This window comes from Acinonyx jubatus, chromosome D3 (assembly GCF_027475565.1).
Source record: "Acinonyx jubatus isolate Ajub_Pintada_27869175 chromosome D3, VMU_Ajub_asm_v1.0, whole genome shotgun sequence".
Taxonomy (NCBI): Eukaryota; Metazoa; Chordata; class Mammalia; order Carnivora; family Felidae; genus Acinonyx; species Acinonyx jubatus.
The window spans coordinates 1,064,905-1,086,061 of NC_069392.1; the positions used below are offsets into that span (position 1 = coordinate 1,064,905).

The 21,157-nt window shown below is 56.6% G+C and overlaps 1 protein-coding gene across 14 annotated transcripts in view; it reads right to left on the reverse strand.

The window, feature by feature from the left end:
• Positions 1 to 21,157, reverse strand: part of EP400 (E1A binding protein p400) — a 97,399-nt gene that overhangs the window by 55,971 nt on the left and 20,271 nt on the right. For 11 of the 14 annotated variants that reach the window (XM_027052049.2, XM_027052047.2, XM_027052060.2 and 8 more), the window contains 13 exons: positions 15,083 to 15,173; positions 13,422 to 13,529; positions 12,555 to 12,937; positions 10,355 to 10,645; positions 9,238 to 9,423; positions 7,156 to 7,296; positions 6,625 to 6,703; positions 5,869 to 5,918; positions 5,452 to 5,509; positions 4,644 to 4,733; positions 2,255 to 2,362; positions 1,058 to 1,242; positions 636 to 813 (listed from right to left, as the gene is read on the reverse strand). In XM_027052049.2, the coding sequence (XP_026907850.1) occupies positions 636 to 813; positions 1,058 to 1,242; positions 2,255 to 2,362; positions 4,644 to 4,733; positions 5,452 to 5,509; positions 5,869 to 5,918; positions 6,625 to 6,703; positions 7,156 to 7,296; positions 9,238 to 9,423; positions 10,355 to 10,645; positions 12,555 to 12,937; positions 13,422 to 13,529; positions 15,083 to 15,173 (1,948 nt within the window). The remainder of the gene's footprint in view (positions 1 to 635; positions 814 to 1,057; positions 1,243 to 2,254; positions 2,363 to 4,643; positions 4,734 to 5,451; positions 5,510 to 5,868; positions 5,919 to 6,624; positions 6,704 to 7,155; positions 7,297 to 9,237; positions 9,424 to 10,354; positions 10,646 to 12,554; positions 12,938 to 13,421; positions 13,530 to 15,082; positions 15,174 to 21,157) is intronic. The other 3 variants (XM_027052057.2, XM_027052055.2, XM_027052050.2) reach the window with 1 other exon arrangement.

Here is a 21,157-nt window from a genome sequence, read left to right on the forward strand (position 1 = left end):
AAACCCCCGTCCTATGTTAAAGACACCAGGCACGTGCCCTTCTACAGCCCCCTCAAAGGCACAGAGCTGGGGACAAGAAAGCTCCTGACCCACAGGCCGGGTGGAGAGCAGTGAGTGGGGGCCGGCCCCTGAACGTGCCGCTACAGAGGCCGCGGGGCCTGACTGGTGACGTGTGAGTCCAAAGAGTGAGGTGCGAGGAAGCGGCCGGGGTCTCCGCTGTGGTCCAGCCCCCAAACACTCACCGGGCCCGCGAGCCGCTCCCTGAGGAACTCAGGCAGGGGAGCAGAGGCACTGCCAGGCAGCAGGCCCAGTCGGGAGGCAGGGGTGCAGGCACCGCAGCCCAGAGAAGGCACGGGTCCCGACTGGCGGGGGACACCGGGGTCACACGGTCCAGTGGGTCGTCACCGTGTCAGATTTTGAGTTACAGTGAGTTGCTCAATCTAGCGCGGACCGCAAATGAGTTTTCTGCTTGTTCAGACGACGCGTATTTCTGAGCCCTGGTCTCTTGGGTCCTGGACCGGAGCGCAGGGCAGTGGAGCAGGGGAAGACAGGCCACACTCCCCACCCTCCAGCCCGACGCACCGCCCACCGTCGGTCTTAGCGAATACGCGGTCCTCAAAACAACAAAATCTTACCTTCGTTGCAAGCCAGGTGGGCAAAAAAAGCAATGATCTGCACAGTTTTACCAAGCCCGGCTTCGTCTGCCAATATACCATTGAGGCTCTTCCGGTAGAGCTTGGCCAGCCAGTCCAGGCCGATCTTCTGGTAATCTCTGAGCGCTCCATACAACAGAGATGGGGCGTTCAACTTCACCTGCAGCAACACACGGGCCAAATACTCTTCAAACTACCCGTTAGACACTTTTCCCCGCAGTGAAGTCAAATCAGTCGTTCGGTGGGCCTACAGGAGGACCACAGAGGAGACCTAGGGAAGCAAGAGCAGCGTTCGCTCTGCCTGACAGCCAACCTCTGCATCTGGAACAGTTACAGGGAAGTCGCGAGCCTTTTCTCGGCCTCACCAAGACACTGCCCCCCCGGGGGGCAGCTCGGTGCCTCACCGTGGGGCTGACCCGGGCACTGCCCTTGGGCAGGACAGCTTCGGCCACAGCGGTCACCTCCGCGATGTCCTTTGTGTGAGGGTTCCCGATAGTCATTCTCTCTGCAGCCTTAAACTGGTCCATGATGAACAGCGAGTCGATGAGAACCACGTCCCTCCGGCTCTCAGCCGGGCAGTCTTCCACATCTGTGAACAGAAAAACGGGTCTGTAGCCGCTGCGAGAGTTTTAGGATGGAAAGAATAAAAAGGGAACGAGCTGACAGAATCCAAATACTTCAAATGCAGTAGGTGTTTTGTCTTCGATCCGTTCTACTACCTGACAACACCGACCAAATACGTGGGTAGAAATTCCTAGGACGCTACCAGCTGTAGAACCACTCTGGAAAGCTGTTGCGTGAAAACGGAGAATGAAGGTCTCTGTAGCGACTAGGAGCTGGCGTCACCAGATTTACGGGTATCTAAGGGCTTAGTGATTACCCCCACCACCAAGAAAGGGAAACTCAGCAAGCAAGGAGGCCACCAGCCCTCCCTCTGGTCCTGCCCGCCCCTAGCCTCTCTGCTCATAGGAATCCGTATCTGTGGATCAGAACAAGTAGAATGAAAGTAAGACGAAGTAGGCTTTTTTTTGGTGCAGCCTGTGTGTTTGTTCGGAATGTCTAATAAAACTGAAAAAAAGTCAAAACTAGCGTAGCCTGAATATATGTGATGAATTCTAAGCCTATAAAATAATGACTTTTACAAATCTGAGAAAAATATTTCTACGCTGTTCACAACTCGATCGGGTATTCTGAAATTTTACCAAGTTAATAAATAAAAACAGTGGGGCTTGGGTGGCTCAGTCAGTTAAGCGGCTGACTCTGGATTTCTGCATAGGTCACGATCTCACAGTTGGTGGGATCGAGCCCCGTGTAGGGCTCTATGCTGACAGTGCAGAGCCTGCTAGGGATTCTCTCTCCCTCTCTCTCTGCTCCTCCCCAGCCTGCACGCACTCGCGCGCTCTCTCTCTCTCTCAAGATAAATAAGCTAAATACAGCATAAAGTTTAACAAAACCACATCAACAGAAAATTATACGTCAAACACACCTGCAACTTTTTCTTCCATCAGAGTAAAAGAAAACGAAGGCAACTCAAACCCCCACGTGTTTTGGCCTTTGCTTTAAGGCTCGGTTTTTCAGTTTTTTAAAGGTTGAACACAGACCTTCTTCTTCACTCGCCTCCTCACTGTCAGGCTTCGGCTGCGGCCACTGGAAACTGGGCAGAAAAGCTCCTTCATACAACTTCATCAAATCGATTAAGGGCAATTCGGCTGGAAAGGATTGTGGAGAGAAGAGGGGTTAGCTTCCGCGGCAAAGGGGAAAGGGCCTTCTTCACAGGTTCTCCGCTTCTTGGCTTTCACTCCTTGGACAAAATACATACTTTCTAAAGACACATTGATGTTTTCCAAAGAGTAACTGTTGCCCGTTACTGACCTGAGCTCTAAGACGCTTTTCTTTATAAAAATGAGAATCTTTGAGATGAGACTAAGAAACTCAACTTTTATTCATAAAAACATTTTTAAATTTCTAAAATAATACACGCTAGAACCTATACACTAGTAAGCGTAACTATAAAAACACAACTGATAGAAAATAACCGGCGATATGTAAAAATATGAAACATCAAATAAAAGTCAAACAAAAATAGAGCAAAAACCGTTTTGAATAGCGGGTACAACAGCGGTGATACCTTCTGCACAAAGAGCTCGCCCTGAAGGACCCCACCCCCCACCCCTGCCAGGTCCCGTGACCCACCCACGCTGGCAGAGGCGCCACGGTGCAGCACCAACACGGACTCCGAGCTATAGGTGACACCGAGCTCAGAAAGCCACGGCAGCAAGGATGCGGGGAGGGAACCGGGGAGACGCGAGAAGAGCCAGAGCGCCTGTCTGCGCGGTGGCGCGAGCCGCTGCCACTTAGGACCGCGAGTGAGCCAGGGCGCCCGGCACCAGCCCCCCCCCCCCCCCCCCGACTCCGTGTGCCACTGCAGGAGGAGAAAAGGCGGGGCCGAGACTCCCCGGGAAGAGTGGTCGCACCGCGGCGGGGAAGGGTACGCGCCACGGAGCGATTGTGAGCCGGGCGGAGCCGCTGCACGTCGCATCCCGTCACGCGGCCGTGGCTCCCCCAACGCCCACAAACGCATTCCTCGCTGCAACTTCAAAACAGGTTAAGACGCCTAGAAATAAATCCAACAAAAACACACGATCGTAAAACGTGCCTGGCAGCTCCTGACCGAGACCTGCGTGATCGGGGACGTGCCGCGATCAGAGGTTAGGGACGCTCGACTTGGTAAGGGTGCACTTCTCCGCCATCACCCGCCGGCTCAACTCCGCTCGTGTCAAAATTCCCAACCAGTGTTCCCCTGAAGCCTGATGAGCCAATCAGAGGTGTACCCTAAATCAGCCGGACACAGCCGAGGCTGCCCTGAGAAGGATGCGGGGAGGGAGCCAGGTGGCTCTCAGGGTGGGCACGGAGCCGGGGGGCGACGGGGGCCAGTTTGCGTGGGGGGTACGGGGCGGGGGGGGGGGGGCAGGGGAGCTGGTTCTCAGGGGGAGCACAGGGCCGGGGCAGGGGAGTGGGCTGAGCAGACTGGGACAACCAGCTGGCAAGGACCCGCTTGGCAAAGGGCGCCAGGACAGCTGTGATCTGTTTTGGGATTAAAAAAAAAAAAATCGCAGTCTTCACACAACAGACAGACGCTATTCTTGACGGTTCAAAGACATCAACACGTAACTAAAATTAGAACCTTGTAGACAAACAGGGAGATATCCTTGTGATCCTGAGGCTAACACAGGGTTTTTGAAAGCAGATAAATTCAAGTGCGCCAAGATTTAGAATGCCTGTTCTTCAGAAGGTCCCGTGAGGAGAATGAAGACACACGCGCCAGGAGGTGCCCACAGCACAGTAACCACGAAGGACACGCGTGTGCCGTAAACAAACACCACCCACGAGATGACAGAGAAAGGAAGCCCAAAACCAAAACGGAAAAGAGGAGCCCGCCGGCTCGGCAGAAGTACCCCGGGGGGACAGCGTCCGGCGCCCTGACATGAGGGGCTTGGAAGGAGCCCGCAGCCCAAGCCCGGCCGGCCTCGCACGGCGGACCGTGGTGCGCACCGGCCAACCCGCCTCCCGTGCGTGGGCACGGGCCACGGGGGCGCTCCCGCAGCGCGCGGAGGCAGAACGGGGGACAAGCGGAACGCCTGGCAGCACGCAGCAGGGAGTCAGTGACATGTTCGCGCCCGGGGCCGTGGCTCGGCAGGGAGAGCCCGTGAGGCGTAAGCAGCACACGAGCACCGGACAGGCCCGGGAACAGAGGAGCCGGGCGAAGAAGCGACAGGCCCGGCGCGCGATGCCATTTACACACGGTCCCGCAAGCGAGCCGGGCGGCGTGTGCAGACGGCAGGGGCGAGCGGGGCCGAGGCTGCCCGGCGGGACCACCACGCCGGCACACAGCGTGCTTCCCGGCGGGTCGCTAGTCTCACACGATTTCACACGCACTCCCGTGCATTTTCCGGCGGCCTGAGCGCCCCCAGCACCACGCTCACGGCCTACCTTCTTTGGCCAAATTGGACAGCTCTGCCTGGTGGTCCACGGCCCCCTCGTTGGCTTCTTCCTCTTCTATGGTCTCCTCCTCGTCCTCCACTGAAACGGCCCCCACCAGGTGTCAGGGAAACAGACCTCCCCGCGTCTTCCCACCTGCTCACGAGACACTACCAGCTCCGCCACCGTCTCGCCCAGCCAGCAGAGAGCTGGGCCTTTCCACCCCTCGAGGTAGGCGAGTGAGCGCAGGCTTCCTCAGTGAGCAGGAACCCAGTGACCGCACTTCACCTCCCTCCTCGGGCTGCGAAACACAGCCCGGTTCATTACACGACAGACCTCCCCAGCGGCACACGGAGCGACGTCACACTTTTCGTCCGTCGGCTGACCCCGCCGCAGAACCCACCAGCCTGCTGCTCGGGTTCGCTCTGAGTTTGTCATCGCCCGTTTCAGACGACAGTCAGCCACTGCCCAGCCTGCTGTTCCGTGAACCCCGCAACTCACCCCCAACAGAGGCAGGCTCTGGGTGGCTGCGGGCCCACCCGCCATCCGCACACGAGCCCCCCTGCGGCCTTGTCACTAGCCGACGCTTTCTCTCCACCAGCTTCCGCCCTTCCCAGCTGGCTCCTCCGCGCAAACGAACTATCCACAAAAGGTCCTGCGCTCTGCCTCCTCCACCGTCCCCTCCCCCACCCTCCAAGGTGCCTGGTCCCGTGACACAAGTCACTGGGCCACCGGGCACCCTGACTACACTGAGGATGCCCCTGGCCTGCAGTTTGAGGGCTCGTCACACAGACGGCGAAGACAGTACCGGGGAACAGACCTTCGTCATCGGTTAGGGATGTGCTAGCTTTTCTTTTCCTTCCAGACAGCGCTGACTCCTGAAATACAGAATCAAATCCACAAAGAATAGGACACCGAAGCAGAAACGTCCATTTCGCGTGCTCCCGGGAAGGCCCTGGTGAGCCCAGGACAAGCAGTCTGGGCACAGGAAAGGCGCTGGGCAGCAGGTAGGTGACACTAACCCCACAGTCCCACCCACGTCCCCAGATCAACACCCCATGGGAGCCTACCAAGGAGAAGAACCATTTATCTTCCCCAAAGTGAACCGACTCTGAACAGAAGGGCACACTACGGAGGCATCCACGTTTCTCCAGACAAGAGGAGGAACCCCAGGCACCACGTCTCACGCACACGGCTTCCACACGCTTACCCCGTACAGCAGCCCTCCTCAACTTACCAGGAAAGCTTCTGGCAAAACATCAAGCCCCTTAGGTCTCGACTCTTTTCCTAGAGACAGGGAACATGATTCGCTTTCACTGACGCTGCCTGTGCAGGCTGCACCCTGTTGCCACCTCCCCACGGGAGAAAGACAGCAGGAGTGAGTTCCGCTCCTTTCTTCTGGGAACCAGCCCGCACCCCTGTACCTACAAAGTGCGCTGGCCGCTCTCCGGACGTCTCTGATCTGGAGAGGGACAGGGAGGCTAGGTGGCAAAGCCTGTCTTCTGTGATTTCTACAATCTTAACGGCCATAGGACTGAGCAGAGGCCACCACTCTGCCTCGACTTCCTCATCAACAGGAGGAGGGCCGTCACACCGCCCGTGCCACCCCGCCGCCCAGGGCAGCCGCTTCAGCCAGTGCCCGATGACGGGGCAGCCGCTTCTGAGCGCTGCGGAGACCCCCCCAGCAGCCACAGCGGGGCCCCACCGGGGGCGAGTGCCTTGGAGAACTCAGCCCAGTGTCCGGGCCTGGCCCCAGGTGACTGGCTCAGACCCTCAATCCTGAGAGCACCCCAAAAGCGGACCAGCCCGGGGGTGCCTCAGAGCACTGAGCTAAGCTGCGGAGCGGCCACGCAGGCAGACGTGTAGTGTCGGGCCGAGCAGATGCTCAAACCAACGCGCAAGCGCCCTGGGTGCCGCCACGTCGGCCAGCAGCGGGCCGGCGGGGTCCCAGCGCAGCGCCGGGAACGGTGAAGACTTTTAAAGAGAGTCCTACCTCTCCTGGGAACCTTCTGCAAATTTAAGGCCTTCTTCCTTCTCTCCTCCAATTCCACTCGCAGTTTCACCTCCACGACCTAGACACAAAGAGTGGGACACAGACGGCACTGAGGGGGCTTCTGGAGGTCCTGCCACGGCGTCTGACAGCACGGCCGTCCCAACCTCCCCCCGAGGCACTTGACGACAGAGCTCTCGGCGCAGCGCTGCGGGCGCTCTGCAGCCGCCCGCTGCCCGCGTCCCACCGGGTGGCGAGAGCCCCGCTGCCCGCGACGGGAAGCGAGGCAGAGCCGTCTCCCGGGACAGCGCCCACGCTAACGGACGCACCGGCAGCGCCGCAGAGCCCCTCGGAGCCCCGCAAAGCACACGGCACCCAAGGCGGCAGACGAGGGCCCGTGCGCTCACGCTCACGGCCAACCACACTGCGGGCTCTCCCCGCCTGGGTCTCTGGGCCACTCGGTCAGATGTGCTCGGAAGGCACAGTCGGTGCTGTTAGGTTTAACTTAAATTTTGTTTAAATTTCAGGATTCACCTGTTCAATATTTGACCAAAAGCACTCTATTTCCCTGGCAGTCGAGGCAGCAATTCGTCTCAATCGGTTCTGCTCCTCCTTCCGTCCCCTTTCCTCACGAAGCTGCTTCTCCTCATGATGGCGCAGCACAGTCCTGACGAGCTAGCAAATGAAAGGTCAAGAGCCTGGAGTCACGCCCCAGGAGGCGCGTCCGCACAGCGCAGGAACTTCTCAGCTGGGAGCTCACACATTCTGTCTGATCTGAGGGCACGGGGGACACGCGGCGCCAGCAAAAACCCCACCGACACCCCACTTGACTGTCCACAAAGTGCCGTTTGCTAACCACGCTTATTTGTCTCCAGAAAGAACGCCAAATCGTGTTACAGCCTTCTTTCGTCATCTGACGTGCGATTCACACCTTCCCACCAAACGTGGAGTAACGTTTGTAACAAAAGCATCCCTTCTGCTGCACGAGTGCAGCAACATACACTTATTTATTTTAAACGTTTAGTCATTTGAGAGAGGGGAGAAAGTTATCAGCACAGAGTCCAACGTGGGGCTCGATCCCACAAACCTTGAGATCATGACCTGAGCCCCAATTAAGAGTCGGATGCTTAACCGACTGAGCCACCCAGGCGCCCCAGCAAGATGTATTTAATTGCAAGGCACGAAACATGCTGGGGGGAGGGGATTCATATTTTTCGAGGCTTTTGCTTTAAATCCCAAACTGCTTTCTAGAACAAATGCTCTTACATCATCCCAGCAGTCCTCGAAAAAGGTGCTGAGAGGGGCACCTGGGTGGCTCAGTGGGTTGGGCACCCAACTCTGGATTCCAGCCCAGGTCACAATCTCACAGTTTGTGGGATCGAGCCCCACGTCAGGCTCTGTGCTGACAGCGTGAAGCCTGCTTGGGATTCTCCCTCTCCCCCTCCTGCTTGCCGTGTGGGCTCACTCACACGCGGGCGCACTCTCGCCTGCACCCTGTCTCTCTCTCTCTCAAAATGAACAAACGTTAAAAAAAGTAAAGGTGCCGATAAGGAACCTGAAACAGACACACTACGAGCCGGAGCACGCCCGGCTGTGGGACCCCCAGCTGGGGGCCAGCTGGACACTGCAGATGGCCACCCACACACAGACTCCTCGGGGCGACATCCTGGTCTGATCACACCCTCGGCACGAGGCCGTGTGAGAGGGGCAGCACGTAGCCACAGCGCAGGGTTCGGTGGCTTGCCACCTGCCCCATCCACCTGGTGCCCACACGCTCAGGCCCACCCTCCTCTGTGAGATGTGCCCAAGGAGCAGTCAGGTTTCTCTGAAATTCCATTAATGGGACTCAAGACCTTTTATGCTCACATCCCACTGTTTCCAAAGCTCTCGGGTTCTCTCTACCAAACCTACGTGGGGACAGCAGAGGGGACGGAGGTGAACAGCAGGGCACACAGGACCGCCCCCCAGGCCTGAGGGCGCGGGAAGAAGGGAACAGCTTGGCCCTGAGGGACAGATGGTGATGCGGCACCGTGAGAGCAGGGCCCGGTGCCACTTACGCATGAGCAAGAACACAGCTGCCTCGTATGCGGAGACCTAACATTTCTGGTCCCTGTCCACACTCCCAGTACCGGCACTGCCTTCTACTGGCAGCGCCCCAGGACGGGGTGCCTGCTCTGGAACTGGTGAGGAGGAGACCCGCCCTCCGCCAGAACCGGGGTGGGGGGGACACCAGACCACAAGACCAGGCAGGGCCGGGACCCAAGCTGCCCACCAACTCACCAGCCTCTGCCCACTCCCGACCCTGAGCCTGCTTGGCGCCCACCCCGCCTCACCCCGGGCATCCTCGCTCCAAGTGCCAGGACAGACCGGCCACAAAGGGAACCTACATCCCGTTCCACGAATCCCAGAGCCACGGGAGACCGCGTTGGCCCCTGGCCATCCAACCGGGACTCCCAAGACGGCCCCTCGGGAAGAAGCCACAGGGCAGTTGCTCTCCAGACAACAGCAAAACGCTCCTCACGCGAAGGAGCCGGCCCCCTCCGAGACCTGGTCCAGACGCCACCACGCACAGCGGCGTACTCGAGCCGGGCCACGCGGCCACCGGGCCTCGCCCACCTTCCTGGCCGCGGCCATCTTCCACCTCCTCTCCTGGGCGAAGTCCGTGGCCATCCACTGCATCTCCTCCAGCAGGTAGTCCCAGTGCGACTTGGGGCGCGGGGCCTCCTGCAGTTTGGGCAGTCGCCGGAGGGACCACAGGCCTTCTTTCCTCAAATCTGCGATGCGCTGATGGATCTGGTTCTCCTGCCGGGAGCGCAGGGGAGGGGGCGTCCGGCACGTGATCAGAAGTGAACTCCGCTAATTCTGACCCCGCGTCCACGAAGCCTCAGCAAGAAAGACAAGACTGGACACGAGGGTCGAAGGCTCCCGCCCTGTCCCAGAATCAAGGACACAAGGCACAGGCCAATGCTCGCGTCAGAGCGCTTACAAGGGACACGACACACGTCTGGCCCTTGCTCCAAAACCACTGGGGAGGGGAGGAACGGATCGCCTAAGACTGGCCACACAGGGCCACAGGGTTGACAGAGGACAGCCGGCAGCACCGGGGCGGCGGCATCCTGCCAACTCTGACGGGTTAGATTCCCCTGACGAAGTCTAACAACACCACCGCTTAGTCACCCCACAAACGGCAAGTGCTAACTAGGTGGGGGGCCACGGCCACGCCGGCCTGGGCAGCCCTCCTGACCCTCACCCGCAGCCCACAGCGAGCACAGGCTGTGATGTCGGCACAGAACGGACCTTCTCTCCCGAGCCGACCTCCGCGAGGGGCGCCTGGGCGGCTCCGTCGGTTGGGCGTCTGACTTCGGCTCAGGTCACGATCTCACGGTTCGTGGGTTCGAGCCCCGCGTCAGGCTCTGTGCTGACAGCTCGGAGCCCGGAGCCTGCTTCGGATTCTGTGTCTTCCTCTCTTTCTGCCCTCCCCCCACCCCCCAACCCCCTTGCTCACACTCTGTCTCTCCCAGAAATAAACGTTAAAAAAAGTTTTTTTAAAAATGCAAAAAAAGACAACCTGCTTGTAACCTTGGTTTCTAAGCGACCACAAACTATGTTCGACCGTCCTCACTACTGAGTGCTCAGTTTCAAACTACCGCGTCCTTAGAAATTAAAATCAAATGCGCTTCACAAATTGGAACACATTTCACAACCTTCTTGAGATGGTTTCAAGCGCACTTACCAGTGCTATCTGTTCTGCCAGCTTATCCTGAGAGCTGTCCTGGGGCGGGGCGGCGTTCTGAGCTGGGCTCTGCGGTTTCGGGGGTGCTGACACGGCTGCCCCTGGGGACCGGGAGGTGACTGGAGACAGTGACTTGCTGGCTGCTGAGGAGGGTCTGTTCCCTGTGGAGGCCCGTGCTGGCGATGGGCCAGAGCCGCTGGCGGGAGCGAGGGACGAGGTAGAAGAGGCAGCTGCTGGGGGCCGCTGACAAGGCTGGGCGGGGTCCACGGGTGGTCTTGTGGACGCCACCGCCTGGCGGGCAGAAAACAGGGCGGAAGTGAAGAGGAGACTTGAGCCCTGCTCGCGCGCCCACATCAGCGAGCGCGCCGGAGCCCCTCCTGCGGCAGTGCGAACGAGCCCCACGCGTGTGCGCGCACACACACACAGCACGTCACAGATGGGCTTTCACGCGCTGGCTATCCCACGGGAGCTTCTTTTGGTTTTTACCTTTTCTAGCACCTTCTCCCGTTTAACGGTCTTTTTTTAGGATTAATTGTATAAGATTCTTCTAAACTAAAAACCACCCAGTGGTCGCCTTGCACCCTTTTTCTGGAAAGCAAATACAAATCCCCTGTGCCCCTGTCATGGCAGGTAGGCCGTCGGGTGAGACACCCTCTCCGTACGTCAAAGCGTGTGCAACCAGAGGGCCCTCCTCCCGGACCGAAGACAAAGCCCAGTTCATGCGGGAATTCCGTGGGGGCGCCGGGAGCAGGGCGGGCAAGGCGCCGGCACAGCCTAAGAGGGCCGAGCGCCGACGGCTGCCAACGCGCCACATTTACAAGCTGGAACCCGGGAAGACACAGACCGCAACACCGCACCCAAGCAGGCGCGGGCCTCCAGCGTCCTGCCGCCGCCGGCCGCACCGTGTGGAGAGAAGGCGCTGGAGGTCCGGCCACGGCCCTCACGTGCGTGCTCGGGGGCCACTCAGCGTCCACGGCGGGGGAAAGAGGCTGCAGCACAAACCGCGCAGCCCACAGGCCTGACGTGTTCTCCCGCCTGCCGTTTGGAGCCCTCACAGGGAAGGTCCGTCAGCCCCTAGCCAGGGCACAAGGGACAGGTTTCCGTGGGGTCTGTAAGGAGCTGATCCTTTCATCGACAAGGGCGGGTCGCGGAATCCACGCGAAACCTCAGCAGGCGGCTCAGAGAGACCAAGTGTTCCAAACCCGGAGGCTGGCCTGCACAAAGCTCCGAGGGAAGCAGTGGCCCGGGGAGGCTCGGCTGCCCAGGCGGCAGCACCCTCCTCCACCAGGCGCGTGCAGCCGTGACGTGGGCCCACACGAGAGGCCCCGCACGCAGTTGGGGTGCAGACCACAGCTCCTCCGGCCGCAGGCTGCGGGATCTCGCCCAGGTACGCGGCCCCTCGGGCCTTCTTATGGCAAAACGGGGACAAGAAAGATCCTACGGCAAAGGGCTGCCTGGCAGACGAAAGTAGAGCTGACGAAGTGCTCCGCACGGCACGCGGTGGCAGGCACGCGGCGAGCACAAAGCAGCCGTGACTGCTGTCGCTCCATTTCCACACAAGGTCAAACCTCACCACCAATCTCGAGCAGCCATGAAGCATTTGAGTCGAAAGCCACCAAGGAAACCCCCTTGTTCGTAAGGGAAATGGGGAGAGGCAGGGGAAGCCTTCCCAGGGGGCTCCATCATACACGCTAAGACAGCTCCCTGAGAACACCACCGGCCACCCCGCAGTGCTCCCAGTGGTTCACGCTCACTTTCAGGGACCCACCGCCCCTCGGGCACGGTGAGCGGTTCACCACACGCTTTTCAGAAACAGCAACCCGCAGGGGAGGAGCACGACGGATACAACACAGGTTCACGGAGCGCAGAGCACCGCAGAGGGCCCGGCAGCAGGCCCGGCCGGCGCTCCCACGGCACCCTTCCCACACCACTGGCCACGTCAGCCGGGACAACGGCCACGCGGCCCTCTGAGCTCCCACTAAACCGCAACCAGCAACCAAAGCTGTTCTGTTCTCTGGTGTTTCAACAACCTGACTGTGGTTCCAGAGCCGGGTAAGACGACGCTGAGCGGCAGACTGGCTCCGAGCGGGACAGCGAGCCACGGGCAGACCCCGCGACGGCGGTGTGGCGCATGCCCCACCCAGAGCACACTTAGCTTCTGCTCCTATTCTAACAGACAGGACAGGTGCCCACCAAGTACCTGTGGCTGGGAGAGCGGGGCGGCCTGCATCTGAGCCTTCCCGGGCATCGGGGTGTGCAGGGCCTGCGGCACGGGCTGCGGCGGTGGGGCGGGCAGCTGGCCGGGCAGGGGCGCGGGCACAGGGGTGCTCGGCGGCTGGGCCTTGGCCGGGACTTGGAGCTGCGCATGGGGCTCCACCGCCTGCGGCTGCTGAGCAAACTGCAGCGCCGGCGGGAGGGGTGCGGCGGGGAGGCCGGCCGGGGGCAGCCTGCCGGGGAGCTGCGGCGGCGGGGTGTGCAGGCTGGCGGCGTTCTGCACCGGAGGCCCCGTGGTCGGGTCGTACTGCTGCTGGCTCTGCTTCTGTCCGGCGAGCTGAGCGGCCTGAGGGGCAGGAGGCATCCCTCCTGCAAGACAAGAGAAGTCCCGGCAGCGCTGACTTCGGAGTCCCGAGCAACCCGCTGCTCGTCACGGACCCGCGCCTCAGCCATCACACACTCCCGACGGGGAATCCGACCGGCGGCAACTTGGCCCCGTAAACCCAATGGCAGGAGTGAGCCCGCGAGAGAGGAAAGATGGGCGCTCGACCTTCGCAAGCTAGCACCAGGCGGAATCGAAAGGTCACCGGGGTCCCTACTGCAGCAGCAATCAAGGAGCACGCAGGTGTCTGGGGCCCGAGGACGAGGAGATGGCAGCTCCACCAGGGCCGGGAGCACGCCCGCGGGGCCTCCTCTCCCTGCGCGGACCGGCGCTCAGAGCAGTGGCCGGGCCCCAGGAACCACTTGCCCCATGTGCCATGACTGCGCGCATCCCGGCCCGTAGCTGGGCCACAAGACCCCTCTCTGCACACGCTTTTTCTGAACCAGGAGGTCTCCTGGCGCCGGGCCTTACCTTGAGCTGTTGGCATTAGCTGCTGAAGAGGAACGCCTGCATTCGCCCCCGGGTGCTGGAAGACTGCCCCCTGGTGGCCCACTTCAAGCCGAGGCCTCTTAGACTGCTCTAGAATAATTTTCAGAAAAGGTGCAATTTGATATAAAAATAAAACTGTGCAAGTAGCAGAAAAACCACATGTAAGTGTTTTTATAATCTTTGAACAGGGAGGCCAGCCTCCTCTATGGGACTCAAACTGCAGAAGCCAGAAAAGGTACAGTTGATAAACAGAATTTCTTTTCATTAAAACTCTTCAAGTATTAGAAGCAGTCTCATACAAGAGTGGACGAAGGGGGAGTGGCGTCCTTGGAGACTGAGTGTTCTGCACACGTGCGGGCAAAAGGCTGATGCAGCCGCCACGTGGAAAGCTCTTCCGAGTTCGTGGGAAAACTGCCAGCCCCGGACACAAAACGGCAAAGAGCATGAACAGCTGAGCAGAGGGGGACTCACGAACGATCAATAAACATGAAAAGCTACCCTGAAGAGATCCACAGAAAGACAAAAGACGTTTGCACCCATCAGATTAGCAGACACCAAAGGAGTAATCGTACTTCATAAAAAAGCCAAAATGTGGGGCGCCTGGGGGGATCAGTCGGTCGAGCGTCCGACCTTGGCTCAGGTCATGATCTCGTGGTTCGTGGCTTCGAGCCCCGCCTCCGGCTCTGTGCTGACAGCTCCGCGTGTGGAGCTGCTTCGGATTCTGTGTCTCCCTCTTTCTGTCCCTCCCCCGCTCATGCTCTGTCTCTCTCAAAAATAAATAAACATTAAAAAAAATTTTTTAAGTGGTCAAAACGTGAGCACGCCAGAAACTGCCGACGGACCTGAAAAAGGCCGAGCCTGCCGTGGGGCCGTGTGTACCCCCCAACACACTCTCAGGGAGCAATTCCCTTTCTGGGAGTTTCCTCCTCAGACACAGTGACGGACACGTCGAAAACAATCTGGGACTAGATGTCCGACTGTGCTCACCGTAAAAGAACAAAGGTGGTAACGAAAGGGAGTGCCAGCAAAGGTCTGAGGAGGAAAGAACCCGCCGTGCACCCGAGGGCGAGAGCCGGCAGGGAGAGCGCGGTCCCTGGCAGGACAGGACGGCCCAGGAAGCGACGGCCCTGTCGTCAGCTGTCACAGAGAGCGCGCCTCCACGTCCTCAGGTGCGTGCACGCGGGACGCCGCCGGCAGGTGGCCGGGGTGCGGGACGGACCGCCACAGCAGAGGCAGACTTGAGTCACGCCTTCCGCGACTGCCCGACTTTTTCACGTAAAATGTGGGCGTTTGTAACTGGAAGAAAAACTTCCGTATGAGAAAATGAGTAAGGACTCGAAAAATAAGACGGCTTTACCCACAGTCCTTTGAAGGACTCAGAGCCTGCCAGGGCACAGAGAACCAAAACGGACACGCCCAATCCAACGGGCACACCTCCGCCCCCAGCACACACACACACACACACACCCACGTGAGTGTTCTCTTCAGCCGATCGTCATCAAAACAACAGAATTACCTTCAAAGTACAAAGAAATGAACCCAAGCCACGTGCGTCGGCGTTCACGCGGCCGTCACGCTCCACCTCCCACGGCAGGAAGCTAACGGGTCCCTGAGGCCGCGCAGGCCCGGGCTCCGGGACGTACCTGCTGGGGGCCCCGCCTGCTGCCTCTTAAAGGGGTCCGCTTCGCCCACACTTCCGGCCCCTGCCACAAGGGCCCCCGCGAGAGCTTGCTGCTGAAAAAGAAAACGAAAACATGAGATTCTGATCACGTAGGTGCCTCAGAGAACGGGCATAAACCGAACTATCGTGATTATTGCACACTGGCCTCACTAGTCTCTGCCGACATATTATCTGCCCGCTGCGTGTGACGTAGATTTATATGTAACAAGTAGCTTCAAGCTCTAACTTACCTCTGGAGGGACAAAAAGCACTTGTGACAGATCTTATTCTGGTTTTAACAGAGTTTCCTATCAATGCAGGGCAACACTCCCCCAGAGACGAGCGGGCTTTGCACCAACAGCGACAGCAGAGGACCGGCCAGTGTCGGGAAACACCAGTCCTAAATCCGACAGCTCGGCCTCCCTGTCCATCACACTGCCTGCCACCACTCACCCCCCCAAAAAACAAAAGCTGAATAACAAAAAGGAAGGTTGTGATTTTCTTCCTCCTGGACAATGACCCTGAAACCCTCCTCGACGGACAACAATCTGATAAACCTGGGTCTTCACTCGGCATTTTTGCAAGCTAGTGCCCCGCTTGATACTCATCTGTTCTACACCGTAGGGCTGGCTGCTTTAAGACGTTCAAATGAAAAGCTACTGGCCAAGCGAGACAGGCACCAGGCAAGTCTGGGCGCCCACGCACTCACATCTCTGCACCAACCTTGCAGTGACACTAAATGCTAAGGACGATGTTCGCCAACCACCAGTTGCTAATTTTTTTTTTTAACGATTCAACTCTGTCCACTCTACTCAGCCAACCATTTTAAAGGCCAAGTTACACATGCCCTGAACAAGGCATGGGCCCCATGATGGCCTGTGGGGGCTGTGGGGCCTGCTGTCCCAGGGTGGGCCCCACACTGCCCGCACCAGCCACGCTGCAGGGCATGGCCTCCCGTGGGGAAAGGTGCGGTGGCTGACTCAAAGGGACAGTAGCACCCCCATCTGCATTCAGTGAAGATGTGGGGAGGGAGGAAGGAAAGGAGAAGAAAGAAAAGAATGATTTGAAAAACACACGATATGTGAACAGTGGCTACGTCTGGGGACAGGATTACAGGTAATTTGTACTTTGTGTGTGTGTGTGTACTTTTCTAAATGTTCCAAACGTTCTACAACGAACATATACTACCTTTGTAATAAAAAAATGCTGTTGTTGTTGTTGAATAAAAAAAACTAATAGAGGGTTGTGTCTCCAGTAACAGCCAAGTGCTTCCTATTGGACTACACATACTCCGACAGACATAACCCTGGAGGATAGGACCAGACGCCTGCAAGAGGGGAAGGGAACCAGGAGATCTGCGGCAGGAGGGCAGGCCCCAGTGTGTGCCATATGGAGCAGCTCAGAACCAGATACACAGAGACTCACTGGCTTGAAGGCCACCAGGACAGAGAGCAGGAGGCCACAGAAGAAGGAAGGAAGGGGGAATCACCCCAGGAGACGGCTGGAGACAGGGAGGCCCCGAGTTCTCTTGCTGATCTCTGGCTTTCTCCTAAGACAACGCCAAAACAAAGACACCAAGCACAGGCCGACAAAACCACACTGAGATTTCAGGGGCCCTCACTCGGGACACAGGCTTTCATGGTTAAGATTCAAACACAGTAACTATGAAAGCAAAACAGTCAATGCTCCTCAGAAGACCCTAACAGCATCCCGAGTGTCTGTAACCTGTCATTCATGACACTCGAAATCACCCAAAAACACAAAGTAACAGGAAAACACGAGCCGCACTCAGAATACAGTCCATGGACACAGACCCCGCGTAACGCAAATACTGGAATCAGCAGCAAGGATTCTACAGTGGCTTTAACAAGTATGCACAGAGACATAAAGAAAACATACCGTAACAAAGGACGAGAAAAAAATCTCGACCAGAAAAAAGAAAACTATTAAGAGAACCAAACGGAGATTCCAGAACTGAAAAATAAAATATCTGGAGTAAGAATTCACTGGATAGCAGAGTGGGCTGTTCAGCGAACTGAAAGCAGTCCCGAGAGGAGACGAGGGGACCAGACTCTGCGGCCCTGGAAAGGGCCGGGGACCAGGGTGGCGCACAACAAGAACCGGACAGAGCCCAGGAGACGCGCACTTATGCTACCCGGTCACGTCCTCAAGGCTACACAGCACCCAGAGGGAATGGAAAGTCCTCCAGAAAATGGTGCCGGGAGGCTGCGTGTCTACACGAAGAAGCTGGAAAACTGGACGTCATGAAACAAAACCACCCGTGCTCCTCATGGACCCGGGCAGGAAGGGCCAGCGCCTCTCGTCCTGGCTTCCTCACTGCCACCAACTCTTGCTTTTGGAATGACTTCGCTTCCTTTTACGCTGTCTTCGTGGGCGTTTTACTGGGAAAGAAGCTGAGGTGTTTAAAATACAAACCTGATTTCAGTTAGCAATCATTTATTGGAACTCTTGAAAACAAAATCAGAAAACAGAGAAAAGAGATGGTCTCTGATGGAACTGAATTCTGAGTCCCCATTTTAAGAGAAAACATCAGAACGGACTGTATCCATAGAACACAACATAATTTGCAGGGAATCTAGAAGCTATGGCAAGAAACAGAACAATGGAGGGAACCAGGAATGCAGCTTGCAGAAAAGATGGTCTGCCACCGAGCAAGGAACAGACAAGTTATTCTGAGGAAGAAACGAAGCGGTCATTGCAGCTGGCGGTCCCCGGGGAGGAAACTTCTACACAATTTCAACCAACCAACCAACCAACCAACCAACCACAAACTAAGTCAGAATGGGGTAAGGACTCGGGAGCGGGGAGGGCCGTGGACGAGACGGCTCCCACTCTCTCAGCCCAAGGCTCCACGGGCGGCCTCCCTGGGCTCACCTGTGGCCCAGGGAAACCGAGGACGTCACAGACAGGACAAGCACTCGTGCTTTCTAACGGCATGTCTGTGGCAGCACGCTAAGCTGCCAACCTCTGCACAGTCTATACCTACACGCTTGTGACGATACACATAAAGATATGGACACACACGGAAGAATCAAGAGCATCTGTAGGGTAAGGTTATGGGACTGTAATTATTCATTTTCTCTAACACCGTCATCACTGAAAAATAACCTCCAATTAGGAGGCTTTAAAAAAATCTAAATAATAAGACAGTATTCTCTTGTAAACAACTGCGCTCTAATAGAATTATGCCTCAAGTTCTTCTAGAAGTGAACGAATACACAAACTGAGAACTCTGTATTTGTTTGGAGAGTTTAACTGGCAACCGATCAGGTTCTTATAAAAATCCTCAAACTGGGCGCAAATAACGAAAGTCATCCTGAGACTCCGTCTTAAACCCTTCTCAGAACGCTTAACTGTCCCGGCCGGGCCAAGTAACGCCGGGCCGCTGCGTGTCCACTGTCGGCAGAAAACCAAGTGACGGCACACGGCAAGCAGCACAAACAGACTTTCCTGATTCACTGATGCTGCGCCTGAAGAGTTTTTTCTAAACGGCAAAGGTAGAACCTACACTTGGAAAACCAATTTAGTGAATTACAGTTCCTCCAAATGATGGCATGTTCAGAGCTGTCAAAACGAGAACAATTGAAAGTAAATAAAACATGAGGAGAGTTGGTTGAAAGAGAGTAAATACACCGCGTCAACTGACGTATATCATACAACACCTTTGTGTCAGAAGGACGGAATTATGGGCAATTATTCACTTCCTAACAGAAAAATCACTGAGAGCTACTACTTACAAGGGTTCTTCTCGTGAACACGTGTGTGCGCATACACGCGCGTGTACGTATTACTGTGCGCAGGACACCTCTTACCCATAGCGCTACCTCGGCATTTTCTAGAAGCAAATTAATACATATGCAACACAGAAAATTCTGAATTTATTTCTAGCGTTTCATTGGTCGATACAGATTAGATAATATAAAACCTCTATGACTTACTGGCTGTAAATAATAAAACTCAAACTGAGATATTTTTTCCAAAGAAAACAAGGGACATGTTTTCATTTCAACTCTTTTCCCACACACTCCATTCTCCTGTTTCCTGAGACACGCAGTCATATTTGCCTCAAAGACCTGTAATTCAGACTGGAGACTCCCTGGTCTTCCTCTCGTACTCTCTTAAATATTCGATTACAAAATATATCACGCACACAAAAAAATATCCCAAAACGCATATGTGACCTTAAAGGCATAGTAAAATCGATGAGAGTTTAAATAGTGGGATATGGCTGTTCACTGAACACTGTTCAACTTTTCTGTTTGAAGTTCTTCATAATAAAACGTGGAGATGGGAAAGGAGAAAAATGAACACACGCAGTTGAAAAGAGTAGTAACAGCAACTGCCCGTGGGCTGTTCACGAGGCTCAGACTGCCGCCCCTGCCCCCTGCCCCGCCCGGGGACTCGCCACCTGAGGCAAGTGTGCACGAGTGTGCACCTCCCGGGACGCCGTCAGCTCAGACTCCTCCCCACAAGGTACTCCTTGGGCTCTGCTTCCTAGAGAACCTCCCGTAAGCCCTTCCGCTCCATAAGGTGTGGCTGAGCCCCACACATACCCACGGGCGTCGGGACCACGGCCGCCACCCTCCCCACCGGTGGCTCTCGTCAGCACTCCTCTGTATGAACGTGAACGATCCACGGATCTGGGCTCCTGCCAGGGGACGTCCGGTTCTTTCCAGGCGGGGGCGATTAGGACCAGCGCTGCGGGGAACATTACCGTAGCTGGTCTCTGGTGTAGACGCTCGAGAACTCCTCACGGCACGCTGACAGGACAAAGGGTCTGCCCGTGTCCACCTTTTCAGGTCACGCAAAATGTTCCCACACACCTCCATGCTACATTCCCGCCAAAAGGAAATGAGAATCCCACTGACCTACGTCAACAGATTCTGTCCAGTTTCACTTCTGGAAACCTAGTGAGTGTGGTAGCGGGTGAGAGTGGTTTAATCATCTGTGTCACTGTGGAGACCACACCTGTTTCTCGTAAGCTGACGGGCACTCCTTGCCTTCCCATCCCCCCGTCCTCAGGCAAACATTTATCAACGTGTCATAAACACGATAATGCGTTCCATTCTGCTAAGCATGAACGGGAAAGACGCACTGCTGATAGAAGTTCCCACGATCTCAAACGTAAAGAATTTAACTTCGATCGTGTCAGACTCGTTACAAGAAGCACCTACGCGTCTGAGGGCCAAATTACTATTCCCCACCAGAGGGAACCGGAACCGTGCAGAAACGAAGTCTGGGCTGGGTCGAGGAATACACAGGATGAACCTTAAACACTCTGTGCTGGCAAGGAAGGAGGGGCTCAGAGAGTGACGCAAATACATCAATGGCGCCCGAGGGCCAGCTTGAAGGTCTCCAAATCACCTGCCATTTGACCATCAAAACACACAGTAATAGAAGAGGGGGAGGGGAATGGGCAGCGGACGACGGCGGAGGCACGAGGAGGCCCAGCGGAGGTGGGCAACGCGGGCACTTGACAAAGCCCACAAACCCTAACGCTCAGGATCTGCGCACGTCCTTCCAACAGATTACACCTCGATGTGACGGAACTCACCACCCTCGCGGGCCAAAGAAGAAAGATCACATGATCACACGAACAGATGCACAAAGAGCATCTGACAAAATTCAACAGCCATTCGCGATCAATACTAGACATAAAGAACCCTCCACCCGGTGAAGGACGTCTATAAACTCCGCAGGCAAATATCAGGCCCACCGGTGAGAAACGAAATGCTTTCTCCCAAAGATCGGGAGGAAGGTAAGAATGTCTACTCTTACTACTCCATTTAAGAGCGTATTTGGAAGCCCTTGCCGGTGCAATAAGGCAAAACAAACAAAAATAAATAAAGGGCATATCGACAGGGAAAAAAGAAATCTTGCCTCCTTTGCAGACACAATTCTCTACGTAGAAAATCCCACGGAATCTACAGAAAAGCTCCTAAAACTAATAAAAGAGTTCAGCAAGGTTGTGGAACATAGGTTCAAATAAATCACCTGTATTCTTATACACTTGCAAGGAACATCTCAAATTCTTTTT